Raw genomic sequence first — 14,936 nt, 5'->3', positions numbered from 1 at the left:
TCAGGGCGCACGGTTTCATAGACTCTATTGTTTATATGAATCACTCCGTGTATTTATATATGTTTTTTCAGGTAGCCGATTTTTGTCATCAAGAAGTTGAACCGATGTACAAAGAGAGCGATCATATTCACATAATTGCAGCTTGTGCTGCTTTGCGTACCGGTGTCCGTGTGGTTTATATGGATAGAGGTACCGGAAAGATATGTACTGAACATGATCTACCTGAAGGATGTACCCCGACTGTTCATCTCTTATACCGTCCCGGTCATTATGATATTTTGTACCAATGATTTTCTTTAAATAAAAAATGATCATTAAAACACCATTTTTATTTTTATTGTGATTACACAAGAAAAAAATTTCCTGGAAAAAATGTATATGATAAAAAAATAGCTTGACGAAATCTTATTGTGTGATGACCCAATAATAGCTGAAAAGTACAATGACAAACGTGAAACTTTAGGTGGAATTAACCATTTTTCATTAGACGAATGGAGCTAAGTTTCCAATTCGTGCTGTACAAAGCTTTTTTTCCGAGAGAAAATTCGAAATTTCTTCAAGTAGCAATTCTTCGAGAGGCCATTTTGCGATAAAACTGGAAATAATAAAGTCTCAAATCCAACAAATAACTTCACAAACCACACAGAAGCGTACGTTACAAGCATTTGTTTACCCCACGGCGGCCATTTGACAATTAGTTAGATTGCTCTATTTTGATATAGCTTTACTTATAATATGTAGATAGGTCCTTTTAATATTTAATTTTTTTTTGGGAAATTGTTTTACTCCTGTTTTCAAAATAAATGGAATGAAAGAAAAAAAGAATTTTAGAAGTAAGATTCAATGCAAACAGTTCTACAAAATGAAAGCATTTTTTTAAAGCAGTAAACGTAAAATTTTCAATTCATTTCCGAATTTTTTTAGTAGAAAGTGATATTAATAAGCATTGAATAAAAATTTTACTTAATTATTGCGAAAAAATTATTATCTGCAACCACATTTAGTTATAATTGTTTTATCGTAATTCTTAATCGCGATATCTCTAAATTTATCAAAATACATTATCGGTAACGATTGATACCCCACAGGTACACAACACGCGCTTCTTTTCTGGAAAATATATAAAAATTTCGCATGGTTCGTATCGTTTTTATCAGGTGTCGAACATTTTCCAACGCAATCAAAAGCGGAAAATTGTTCGGGGAATATGATAAATTTGTCCCATCCCATTTTTTGAAAGTTTATCACCCACTCCTGTATTTTACACTGCGAATTCGTATCGTAATCGGTAATTTCGTTATCGTCTAATACTGAAGAAGAATCTAAAATGACACATTTCAGTTGTTTCATTTTTTATATAATAGCTTCATTTGACTCACCGTTACTTTGTGTTTTAACCACTATGAAAGTACTAAAATTTCCCATATTTTTATCATGAAATACTTCAATCAATTTATTAGTGTCATAACTAGATATTGTTAAAATTAGACCTAAGTTTTCTTCCCCATTCAACCAATTATCTATAGGTTTCTTTACTTTGAACATCTACAAAAAATGATCGATGACATTTTGTATCCCCCCCCCCAAATCTACACGACGCTGTACTTTTGGAAAAGAATTAAAAAAAGAAGACTCATTCTATTGACAAAAATCACGCGTCACTAGATGGCGCTGATTTTGGATTATACAACAATACAATCTGTAAGGGTGTTTAGTGATTTTGGTATAATTTTCTTCATTTTTTTTTTTAAATTTTGATGAATCGGTTCAAAAATGTCTAAAATGGAAGTAACCCTTTTCAATATCATGGAATATATTGAAATTAGAAGCAGACTACTAAAAGAAGCTGAATTTACGCAATCCCTAATCAAGAAGCCACAACTGTGCCCTTGGAAGTCCACAGCGATCAAGAAAGAAACTTCCAGAGGCGTATGTTCCAGAAAACTTGTAAACAACACCAGAACGACCGCATTATATCCACAATCAAATGGAATGGTCTAAAGAATGAACAGAACTATTGGCAGATATCAGTCCTGCTATCAGAAAGATTGTGATCAGTTTTCATCTCTATTTGCAATGGCTTATCGATCTGCTAGTACTGAATCCACCAGTAAAACACTTGCAAAACTTTTTGGACGGGATATGAAGCTTCCTTAGGACTTTGAATTTGGCTGTCGGCCTGGAGAAGACCTAACTTATACTAGTCAATTGAGAAGGAGAATTCGTGACATACACGTATTGGTCCAATCAAATCTTCAAGTTGCTAGCGATATAATGAAAAAACGATACGACACGGAAGCCAAACGGCGGTTTTGGAGATCAAAGGGAACAAAGTACGGCTTCACAACCCGCGGAAAAAAGGTATTTTTTCCGGGGAAGGTCTATGCTTGATCAAGGAAAGGATCAATGATGTCTTCTATCGCATAAACAAGATCCCCAATGGAAAGTCGTTAATCAAAATCGACTAGAGCCGTTCGAAGAAGACCATGACCTACTGGAAGGAGTGAACCGTTTGCAAGAAGAGTAGCTAGGTATGGAGTCACTACAGAATAACAAACACCAATACCAAAAACCAGAAAAGGAAATCTTGAATAAACTAATTACCATTTTGGATATCTGACGAAGTAAAACAATTTCAGTAGCTTAATTTTTAACCTACCTGCCATCCTTTTTGCGCTTTGGACACATATATAACATTGAACAGCTTATGAATGTCGGGGTTATTTATTGAACTGTTTCCGGTATCATCATACGATTGTTTTTCATACTGATACAATCTTATTACAACAGATTCCTTGAAAATATTCGACGTATCTTTCAACGGCCAGTAAAAGTATAAATCAGCGTCGATTACATTCAATTCGGGATCGATATTGTCCAGATTGAATTTGAGGATAGGTGTCGATGCGTTCAAGTTTTTGTTGAAAAGTATTCTTCTTGTGATTGAAGTATCTGGATGGGAAGTTGCCTCGTCATAAAATATTCTAAGGAAAGACGGTAAGCGTGATTTGTTTATTGGAATGCTTTCGTGAACGTATTCCCATTCTTTGTCTAAATAATAACTAAAGTCGAACTGAAAATTGAATTAGCAGCAGTTATTTTTTTGAAAATAGTCGGTTCTTTAGAATTTATTGTGTCGCACAACTTTATATGAACAATTATGTTTTGTTGCGACTTAGGTATCGCTTGTGAACCATTCCTTTGTTCACGTATTGTGGCACAGTAGTCATTTCAGATTTATCAAATCTAACATTCGAGGTTTTGAAGAAATTAATTAGTTATCGACCTCCCACTCCATTCGATAAAACCTCGGAATGTATTTTTAATCGTCCTCTACCTATCTACACTCAAGTGTTTAAATCAAAGTAAATTTTATTGAATTTGTAGTGATATCAAATACGTAAAAAAGTAACAAGCCGAACTGCGTTTAGTGACAACTTCTTCTTCCAATTGTTCACATTTTTGCATTATTATAAAGGGTTTTGATAAAATGATTGAAGATTTGGTGAACTCAAATTTTAAACATTGTTGAGGCGCCGAGAAAACAAAAAGTTATTCGTTCTAAAGCGAATTCGAGGGCGTAGCGCGAGTTGCCGATGCAACGAATTGATTTTTTATCGACTTTCCGCTCTATTCGAGAAATTCGAAAAAACCTCGGAATGTGTTCTAAATCGTCCTCTACCTATCTATACTCAAGTGTTCAAATCAAAGTAAATTTATATTCGCTGGTAAGTTTTTCAAACATCTTCTCAAATCCCTCACAAAAGTTCCAGTTATTTGTCTTAATTTCTTTTTGTTTTAAGCAAATTTTGTATAACAGATTCTATGTAAATTCGTATTTTCTATTTATTTGGGAAATAGAACGAGCATAAGCTCCTTTTTATTAAAATATGTTCTTTCTACTCGCGTATTTAAAAAAAAGCAGATTTGAATGGAAAGAAAAAGAAATTAAGAAAAATAACTGGAATTTTGGTTAAAGTTGAAGCAAAGTTACAAAGATATTTGAAAAAATTACCAGCGAATATAAATTTGACTTGAGTGTGGATAGGTAGAGGACGATTTAGAATACACTCTGAGGTTTTATTGAATTTTTCGAATTGAGTGGGAGATCGATAACAAAAAACTCTAATGTTAGAATAAATAAATCGGAAGTGACTACTATGCCACAATACGTGAACAAAGACAACAGGAACCTCATTAAAAGCAGTTTATTTATGGCGCCTATTTCGATAATTCCCTAATGACGTTGAAGTATGGCAGAAACTTACCTTGGGTGCTTGTTGTGCTTTATCTGAATTCTGAAAAGTATGGTACGACTTTTTCCTCTCCAAAAGGGGATATTCAAGATCGGTGATATTGTGATTCAGATACATAATCCTATTATTCACTTTGAATTCGTTATTATTTCTACCCATTTTGAAAAAATAACTTTTTCCACTGTTATTTGAATTCTGTGATAAAACCACTTCAACAACAAACATCAATAAAAAAAATTTCCCCATTGTCGAATAAAAAAAAACTTCTGGTTACTATAAGCGACCTTAGTAGATTGATATAATGTAACACAGCAAAATGAAAATTTGTTTTAAGTAGATAATTCTAAACGTTTTGAAGTAGAAGTATTTAAACGGTTTTAGTTTGTTAAATTTTCGGCGTGGGTTGATGCATGAACCAATTTATCGACATGCGAAAATATTTTTACGAGGGTTTAACCAAAAGTTTTAACGACACAATTTCAAAACCGCTATGAAGGTTGCTAAGTTTCGAGATAAGGGAACAACGTATTCAGAACGTGTGCTACTTGAGTTGTATACAGATGCAGATACATTCATCTTCTAAATACAGTTACTATCAAAATTACAAGTTTTGATTATGTTTTAGGAAAAACCAATATACCTACACCCCACTACCTTCTCATTGTTCCATACTTACAAGAACCCAGGCGAGACGTTTTGATTCGGGGAGAAATTGATTCTGTATAGAGACAGCGAATCAAACAGCTGCATTTGTGCGGAGCTACGCTGCTCCTAGAGAATTGGCACGCGCGACTTGGATGACATTTTCGATTTGTTTGGTATTTACGTATCTGTAGTAAGTTCAAGTAGATCACGAACTTTGATTATTGTGCTACCTCTTCGATACCAGAGGGAATGAGTTCAAAATTTGATATCTGTCGTTTAAAATAGAAAAAAAAAATTATTTTTGGTGATTTTCTTGCACAATTTGATCCCGTGGTATGCGTCTAACTTAACGTTGGATGAAAATAAAATGCGTCTATAAGGAATATACATTTATTTTTATATATTACATAAAAAAAAATTAGACTGTTTCAGACATTTTTTTTAATAAACAAATACGTACTTACATGTATATAACTGTCAAAAAAAATTTTAACTAAATATGTACATTCAGGACGGGTCAATAGTGTTCAAATTCTCACTTATATAATAGAAAATTCAAATCAACCTGGAGTTGTTATTCAATTTATAATTTTTGAAGAAAAAAAATGAATAATTTAAAAAATAAACAAGACGATTGATTATTGTGATAAAGTTCAATACCTCCTTGGTCCTTTAAAATATTATAAGCTAGCCTTTCAAAGCTACATTTTTTTTTAAATTGAACACCATGTATTTAGAATCAGCTTGACTTTCACATTACAATAAATATTAATTGAAATATACATTCAGAATGTTCTGAATTTGATTGAAGAAACCATGAAGGACAGAGCTATCCAAGTCTTTGTCAGCTACATTATGAGCGTTATCTTAGTGGGATTGTGGCAAAATTGAACTACAAAATGTACTAACTCTAATGTATTTCCGAGCTTTCGTATACTTACGTATTCATCGTCTGGGAATTAATTAGTTAATAATGGCGGCGTTTTAAGCTTCGTGTTTTTTTTCGTCGATTTCAAAAAGCAATATTGAAATTTACGCTTGATAGAAATTAATTCCCAGACGATAAATACATAAGTATACGAAAGCTCGGAAATATATTAGAGTTAGTACACTTTGGTGTTGGAATTTTGCCACAATCTCACTACAAAAACTCATATTTCGTTAATAATCATTGAATCTGATAAATAGGGTGTATCAAAATAGTAATACATTAGTTTCTCGATTATTTGAAATTATTAATTCTTGAGATATTTTGATTTTTCTGTGAAAAATCATAAAATACGAGGTGATTCATTTGCAAAAATCGAAAAAATGATGTATTAGTATTTTGATGCACCCTATATATCAGATTCAATGATTATTAACAAAATAAATAATTTTCACTACTATTGGAATCCGCAACAGAACTTCATTCTTGAATTTCTCTTAGATTATACAGGGTATTGAAATTGTTATGATTTTTATGGAAAATTGGTTATAACTTTCGAAATACCTCGTAGAACATATCGCAACCCTGTATTTTTGTAATGTGGAAGTCAAGATTATTCCTAACTTCCGTAACTTTGATATGGCACAGCATTTTCAAACACTAATGAAGGCTATAATATAATAAGGACAAAGAAGGCACTGAACTTGTATCACTCACCCTGTATATGATATTTTTGTAGTTTTAGTTTCGATTTAATCACAGAATAATTGAGTTGACAGTTGGAATGCAGTAACTCATTAAATTTATTTTCACTATATTAAATTACTAATAAGATAAAAAATATTTCATTCAAAATTTTCGACTATTATAATCACCCTGCATATAAAAATTTTTTTACAGATTATTTAATGAAAATAGTTGTTTCTGAAATGTTTTTTATGATGATTCTATATACTCTCTCCGTTTTTATCTATCGCGTCTAGAATTTGTACAATTTCTTAATCCAATTTCACTCCAATATTGTGTTAACAATATTAAGCCAGTACTACACGATCCGTTCAAAGTTTGCGTCAAAATTCCCGTTTCAACGTATGGTCGAACATTGGATGAAGGCTGGAACCTTAAGCCGGTACTACACGATGCGTTCAAAGTTTGCGTCAAAATTCCCGTTTCAACGTATGGTCGAACATTGGATGAAGGCTGGAACCTTAAGCCGGTACTACACGATGCGTTCAAAGTTTGCGTCAAAATTCCCGTTTCAACGTATGGTCGAACATTGGATGAAGGCTGGAACCTTAAGCCGGTACTACACGATGCGTTCAAAGTTTGCGTCAAAATTCCCGTTTCAACGTACGGTCGAACATTCGACGAAGGCTGGAACCTTAAGCCAGTACTACACGATGCGTTCAAAGTTTGCGTCAAAATTCCCGTTTCAACGTACGGTCGAACATTCGACGAAGGCTGGAACCTTAAGCCAGTACTACACGATGCGTTCAAAGTTTGCGTCAAAATTCCCGTTTCAACGTACGGTCGAACATTGAACGAAGGCTGGAACCTTAAGCCGGTACTACACGATGCGTTCAAAGTTTGCGTCAAAATTCCCGTTTCAACGTACGGTCGAACATTCGACGAAGGCTGGAACCTTAAGCCAGTACTACACGATGCGTTCAAAGTTTGCGTCAAAATTCCCGTTTCAACGTACGGTCGAACATTCGACGAAGGCTGGAACCTTAAGCCAGTACTACACGATGCGTTCAAAGTTTGCATGATGTTTTTCATACCGGGTACAGAATTTTGTCGTTTAGGCCACAAAATCAGCTTAAAGAAGATCTATTTTCATTCGTCATAGATTTTGATGCAGGGTGGTGTTATTGTTAACGTGAAATGAGCATTTTATGCTAAAATAACTTGACCAATAAACGAATTTAGATTTAAGAAATTGAGCAGTAGGTTTAAACATGAAAACATCGAATTTTTTACTAAAAAAAAGCTTCCAAATTTAGAAAAATCGACTTTTGTATTTCAGTTCTAACTCCAGATTTGAATATAGTGATATTAAATATATATATTTTTTTAAATATAGTTTATATATAGTTAAAAAATAAAATTTTATATTTTTATTGCTTGATACTTTTTGAAAGAAGATTTTTATTTAATACACCCTATATATTAAACATTTATGAAAGCATTTATATTAGAGAACGGGCAGTTTTTTTTAATCCATACAACTTTCTACTTTTGACATTTCTTACAAATTCATCTTTTAATTTTACAACTTTGTCGTTTTTTGTGTTATAACCAATCAGATTCTCTTAAGATAACTTGCACAATATTTACTAACTGTGCCAAGTTACAAGGAAAAGAAGAAGAATAACTTATCTGGTTTCGTTTTTGAATTATACACTGTGTCCACTTAAAACTTTTTTATTGTTAATATTACGAAAAAAAGTTATTCTTCGTAAAATGTTCTGCATGGAGTAAAAACTAAAATACAACCAACATATTTTAAAATTTTTCAATCGTATACGAGGCATGAAAAAAATATGAAATCCACTCAAGAATAAAGTATCTTCATTCTTTATAAAATCGAAAATTATCATCAAGAAAGTTTATTTAAAATTGTAAACTATGTTTGGATATACAGCCATATAGCAAAACGTTAAAAAACTATGATTTTGCAAGAGTAATACACAGATACAGAGATTTTTTTGGCCAACTAGGTCACCAGATTTAATACCGTTAGATTTTTTCTTTTGGGGTTACTTGACAGAGAATGTATACAAACAAAAACCGTTTGTTTACAAACGTCCAACATATCTATAAAGGTTACAACTCTTTGGTGACTTTGACCTTGAAATATATCTGAAATATATCTGAACTATATAGGCGCGCAAAGCATTAATAAGCATAAATAAATTGAGTTTCGTAGATACTCATAGAAATAATTATGGGTGGAGGTTAAATCGATAGGAATACGATCAAAGGGTAGTCAGGGTGAGGTGCTAAGTATCAACGCAAGATCTGACCCACACTGAAATATAAAATGAGTTAGGTTAGGATGTTGCAAGGTCAAGATCATCGGAGGGTTGTATCCTATATCGAATTTTCAAAAGGCCCAAGGTCAAGGTCATCGAAGAGTTGTAATTTAAATCGAAGAATTATCAAATTTTGTTATATTCGAAAACTAAAATGTTATCAAATTTTTGGTAGAAAAATCAATTCGCGCTTAAATGGAATTAATATTTTTTATCATACCTTGTATACAACTGAAAAATTTCAAAATCTATCGGTTGTATTTTAATTTTTAGACCGTATATTTTTTTAACGGAGAATAACTTTTTTTCGTAATATTAATATTAAAAAAATTTTAAGTGGACACTGTGAATTTTATCTCAGTCCCTATTGTTTTGAAATTTTGAAATTGAGCTTAATTATTGCAAATCGTGATCACTTTTTTCGAATTAAATGTTTTATAACGGATTGTTTTTTAAATTTATATCTTAATAATCTTAGTCGAATACATAAACATTTTTTTTACAACAACATTTAATAGAGAAAAATTTTACCGATTTGATTTTAATAGAAGAAGCGTAAACTTTTTTTTTATTTTCAAAGATATGTTGTAGATATTAGAAATATAGTTAAGCGAATTTTCTAAAACACTACATCTCGTATATAAACCCATAAAATTTATAGAACTCAAAACCCCCTTGTGGGTATTGATCCAGAACTTCTGTAGGTGGTAGTCAGGTGACTTTCTGGTCAACTCTGGATCGTCTACAAGTCGAATTGTTCTCTTCGGTATCGAGTCCAGCATCCTCGGGGTATATTTGAGAGTCCAGCTCCAAAGGTGCGATCAATACTTCAAAGATGAACGAATCTGGACTTTGTAGTGGATTACACTCAACACTCAACAAGCGAATTTAGGATAATGGTGATATTTTATGACCAGACAGGACCAAATTAAACTCTGATTGCTTCCACCTCTTTCCAGAATGTTTTCAAAATCATGTTGCTGTTCCCCAATGAACTCAGCCATGGCTGAAACTAAATTTTACCTTCTGACTTCTCTATTTCTAAAGGATGCATCTTCCAATTTCTTTAATTACCAATTGGAAGTTTTCGCAAGCTTCCGGAAGGGTATGTACATTCCTATATTTATTTTTGGACCACCTGGTTATCATTTAATGGTATTCTTCCACTATATTTCAGATTGAATTCCTTTAAGAAGTTTTCCAGACTTAATCCAAGATTCCTGTTTACAAATTTGTAAGAGGGGAGTTATTTTTTTCAGAAAACCCCTTAGAATCTCATTATTTTCACCATTATATGTAGTATGTGGTTTTAACAAGCTTTTGCACCACCTGGGTATCATTTAATGGTATTCTTCCACTATATTCTGGATGGAATTTCTATAAGAAGCTTTCCAGACTTAATCTAGGATTCCTGTTTATAAATTTGTAAGGGGAGAGTTTTTTTCTCATAATACCCCGTCAGTATCTCATTACTTTCACCATTATATGTAGCAAGGGGTTTTCAAAAGCATCCGGAAGGGTATTTACAGTCCTATATTTATTTTTAGACCACCTGGGTATCATTTAATGGTATTCCTCCACTATATTCTGTATGGAATTTCTTTAAGAAGCTTTCTTTACATATTCCACGATTTCTGTTCATTAGCATGCTCAGAATACACCCTCAGTATCTCATTATTTTCACTATTATAAGTAGCAAGATGAAGTTGAGATTTCCACAGCCGTTGTAGTATAAGTTTTGATGATTCCTGTTGTACTTATACCCCACTGGATGTTATAATAGATCTTACGATGGTGATGCATATCCACAATATTTATAAATCAGATCTACTTGATACAAACATTGATGTTTAGTAGTAGAATTATTCAAAAAATGATCAAGAATGTTTTATTTTATCTCAAATAGAATATTTGAGGTTATGTACTTGAAAAAATAACTTGTTCTAATTAATTATTTCATAAATTCGAATTATGTTTTATAATTTTCATAAGTTTATATATGATTTTGTTTATATTAATTATCTAATCTAAGCAATATTAATGTATATTGGTCTTAATTCAATTGTAAGTGATTTTTTTCCTAAATTGCGTAATTCCATCCCATTCTTTCAACTAGTTATTCAATCTTTAATATAAATACCTATCAGATAATGATTTCAACCGCGTTATTAGAAAAAAAAATGTAAATGAATTAGTATAAACACATTTTTTGTTATTGTAACTATTAATAATGATTTAACCCTCGTATCGATGTTTAAAATTCGAGATCGATTATTAAAAAGTGAATAATTAGTTTTCCGTATTTTCACTGATTTTTCTTATTTATATATGTACTTAATAAGCGTATAATAAAATTGACAACCATGATAAACGATTAAATACATCATACTTAAATGCTATATACCAAGTAAAGTAGAATTTTAATGGTTAAATATTGATCCCATTTTCCTTATAAAAAGATATGAGTATAATAAATATTTATATTTGTGATCCCCTGCGAGTGCTCAATACAGGAGACATCTTGAGACTGTTTTTGTGGATAGTTAAAGTTTCCTGTTCGGTACCGTTGATTTCCATCTTTGGATGAATATCGACTTGTACTTTTATGTTCGTATCTTCCTTTATATTTATTGTACCGTTCACTGAAAATATGAACACGGTTCACCTTTACAGGGATCGGCATAAGTTAGGCGACTTTACGTTGAGAGAAAAAAATGCAGCGTATAAACGAATTTATTAAAAGAAATGACAAGAGGGATTCGAATAAGGGTTAGGTTTATCAATGGAGAGGCAGGTCCGGCGAAGCATGTCAAGCTGTTCGCCAAATTGCAGTTTGAAGGGGAACTTTACAGGAAGAAATCACAGGATGTCTAGTCACTTAACCCTCATCGAATCCTCGTGGGCCTATCCATTCTCCAAAATGAACATCAAGCTACTCAACTAATGCCAGCGCTACTGTTTCCATATTTTCGTTAGTTATTACGAATACCGGTTTCCCAGTAAGAGGCGCGTCGGCAACAGAGCCCGTTTTTAAGAATTTCTTACGTCATCCACACTTTTGAACGATTTGGTAGCGGCGAGTTCGGAAATTGTTAGTAAAATTCGATAAACACAGTTTCGTAATTCGCGTTTTAATCTTTTTCGGCAGCGTTGCCAGACTTATGTGCGTTGTCTGACTTATGCTGACCTCTGTATTTATGTCAAATAACGTTTGTTTTCACCATTTCCGTTTAGGATTGAAAATTCAAGATAAAAATGACAACAAAGTTTGAAAAATCAAAATTTCAACACTTTTTTTTGACCAATGAAAAATACAAAAACCACAAATTCTACCATTTATCAACAAAAACTATATTCGAAATTTTTTTGTCGTATGATATAATTTAAACAATGTTTACAAATAAAATAAACAAATTTTTAGTTAGGTTAGTTCACCTTTTTTTTCGTGGTTTCTTTGTAATGTTACGTGAAATCCATAATAATTTATTGTATAAAATTTTTTTAATTCATAAAATTAATATTTCTATCAATAAAAAAACTTTTTAATTTTCAAACTTAGGTCTCATGTTTACCTTGAATACGTCGAATAAACGAAAAACATGCAATAAAAAATATTGAAAATATGAAATCTCCGATTTTTTATAACCAAAAACGAAATTTATTTTAATCGGGTAGCACACGAAAAAATATTTACTTTTTAACCGGATAATCAGATTCAATTTGTGATATTGTGGATTTATGGAGTTAAAAAACTGGAAGGCAACTACTGTAAAAATGAGCCACGTGAAAAAAAGATTTTTCCCGTAGAAATATAATAATTTAATTATAAAAATAGCCTAAACCAAACGTAGAAAATATTTTTAAATATATACCTTAACACGGCTTTGTTTATACCCAGCAGCCATCTTGTAAAAAAATTTAAATCTTCGTAATAATACTATAGTCCTAAATGCATTACATCAATTGATTTACGTTATGAAACACAACATTTATTAAAAAGTTTTTTCAAAATTTCACCAAATAAATAAAACAATAAATATAAAATAAATTTATAAAAGCGACACTATCAACACAACATCACAAATAGAACCGGAACAGTGAATAACATTTGTATACGGAAATCCAAGTACTACCAACATAAAATTATTTAGTAAAAAGACATTTTCACCAACTTAATTCATATTCACGTTGACTGATCCATCTAGTGGTTCAAATTGGAATTAATAAATTAACTTGACCTTGAGTCATCTGTTATACCAGGGACGGTGATAAATTAGTCAAATCAGATTTTTCAATAAATGTCTTCTAAAGAGTATAGATCGTAAATATAACAATTTTATATCGAAATTTTATAATTATTATGATCAATTACCTTTATTGTTACCGTCTTTTTCGTTAGATTTGGTCTCATTTTTGGAAGGTTCGCGGACCGTTTCCGGAGATTCCATAGTCGATTTGGTCCTCGATTGCGGATCGACCATTCGAAAAGATTCCAAAAATTCGTTAAGATCTACTTGACCGTCCTTATTCAAATCCATCAATCTGCACATGTCTTCGAGTTGTTCGTGCGTTACCGGGCACGGCATGTGTTGTTTAATCAAATTACAAGCGTCGGTGAATTCTTCCAAACTGATATAACCTGAAATTATCGTAATTACGAATGTACGAGAAAGATTATATTTTACTGAAATATCGAATTACCCGATTTATCTTTGTCGATAATATGGAATATGGCTTCTAAACTGCTCTTGTTTCTATATAATGTTTCTACAACTGAATGAGCACCTTGAACGGACTGGAAAAATAAATATTGAACATTTTTGAACACGAGTTTTGAGTATAGAGCGTCTCAATTATCCCGTTTACGAGATATTATAAATGATAAATCGAATTTGTTACGTTTTTATGTGTTTAATCACGAAGATTCTCGTTTAATATAGTTTATTACATCGTTGCCAGTTTTATTTGTCTATAAAATTATATGGATATATTTATTTGAAAAATTAGGATTTACAACGATAATTCATATTATATAATGAATGATATATATATGAAAAAATTCATTTTTATTAAAATTATTCTCTAAAGTTCCAAATTTCATTTAAAATCAATATCAATGTAAAGCAATATTAATATCGTCAAAATATTTATAAATACGGCACCGTTGTAATCTTATGTCAAAATTTATTTCCGTTAAAAGAAGGTAATAACCGCAACGTTGCCAGTAATTTCAGATAGTTCTATGTATTTATTCATCATATTTTTGGGTAATTCAAAAAAAAATAAAATTGAATAGCATAAGAATAATATCTTGAAAATATTATGATAATTCAGTTATAACGCACCAAAATATTATATTTTAGTCAAAAAATTACTTTCCAATACGTTAGTTAACATAAATTTCATTACGAAAAAATTTACTATTTTCTACATATTTTTTTACAATCCGACAACACTGTTAAGTCCTCTGTGGTAATTAAACAAACAATTCGTTTAGAACGTTCCCATCCGAGTCGATCCGAAGATATATTTTTTTCTCTCTTCCACTCATTAAGAATAATGACCCATAATTATATATGATTTATGAAACATTTTATCTATATGTTGTAATATCTTGGAGAATATTTACATTGTTGTCAGTATCGTTTTGGTATTATTTAATTCTTTTTATTTGAAAATATAATTAACAATAATAATAATAAGAATTTCGAAGCAAAATTTATTATCAATACGTTGAGATAAATTATGAATTCTAAGAAATAAATTTAAAAAAAAACGTTTTAATAGGATGTTTAAAATTTTATATTAAATTTGGCAACGTTTGTGTTTAATTCTATATGAATACTGTCTGCTTATTTGAAAGTTTGGTGCCATGATTTTTTCAACCGATTTTATAAGAAAAAGTTTAACGGTCTTACATCGGGTGTTTGTAATGGTTATTTTAACGTAGTTCGAATTCATTTGTTGATTAAATTCATTTACTAATATACCGAGCGTTATAGAATTTATGTAACGAAATGTTAAGTTTTCTAATATTGACGAATATTCGAGAAAATTCTAACAATCGAAACG

At 31.3% G+C, this 14,936-nt stretch overlaps 3 protein-coding genes across 7 annotated transcripts in view; 1 reads left to right on the top strand and 2 right to left on the bottom strand.

Moving 5' to 3' along the window:
- Positions 1-325, top strand: part of LOC130895636 (ubiquitin thioesterase otubain-like) — a 31,457-nt gene extending 31,132 nt beyond the window's left edge. For both annotated transcript variants that reach the window (XM_057803058.1, XM_057803059.1), the window contains exon 5: positions 72-325. In XM_057803058.1, the coding sequence (XP_057659041.1) occupies positions 72-290 (219 nt within the window). In that variant the 3' untranslated portion in view covers positions 291-325. The remainder of the gene's footprint in view (positions 1-71) is intronic.
- On the bottom strand, positions 314-4,573 carry LOC130895633 (bone morphogenetic protein 5-like). The gene is made up of 4 exons (XM_057803055.1): positions 4,269-4,573; positions 2,660-3,073; positions 1,380-1,545; positions 314-1,322 (listed from the first exon to the last, which is right to left on the bottom strand). Exons 1-4 carry the CDS (start codon positions 4,500-4,502, stop codon positions 985-987), a joined length of 1,152 nt encoding a protein of 383 aa, XP_057659038.1. The 5' UTR covers positions 4,503-4,573; the 3' UTR covers positions 314-984.
- Positions 4,574-11,265: 6,692 nt separating this feature from the next.
- LOC130895627 (serine/threonine-protein phosphatase rdgC) overlaps positions 11,266-14,936 on the bottom strand; it is a 40,269-nt gene continuing 36,598 nt past the window's right edge. For all 4 annotated transcript variants that reach the window (XM_057803041.1, XM_057803040.1, XM_057803039.1 and 1 more), the window contains 3 exons: positions 13,566-13,659; positions 13,237-13,503; positions 11,266-11,506 (listed from right to left, as the gene is read on the bottom strand). In XM_057803041.1, coding sequence (XP_057659024.1) covers positions 11,343-11,506; positions 13,237-13,503; positions 13,566-13,659 — 525 coding nt within the window. In that variant the 3' untranslated portion in view covers positions 11,266-11,342. The remainder of the gene's footprint in view (positions 11,507-13,236; positions 13,504-13,565; positions 13,660-14,936) is intronic.

This window comes from Diorhabda carinulata, chromosome 6 (assembly GCF_026250575.1).
Source record: "Diorhabda carinulata isolate Delta chromosome 6, icDioCari1.1, whole genome shotgun sequence".
NCBI lineage: Eukaryota > Metazoa > Arthropoda > Insecta > Coleoptera > Chrysomelidae > Diorhabda > Diorhabda carinulata.
Note: the sequence above shows the minus strand (reverse complement) of the source record. Positions and strands in the feature narration are given on the sequence as shown.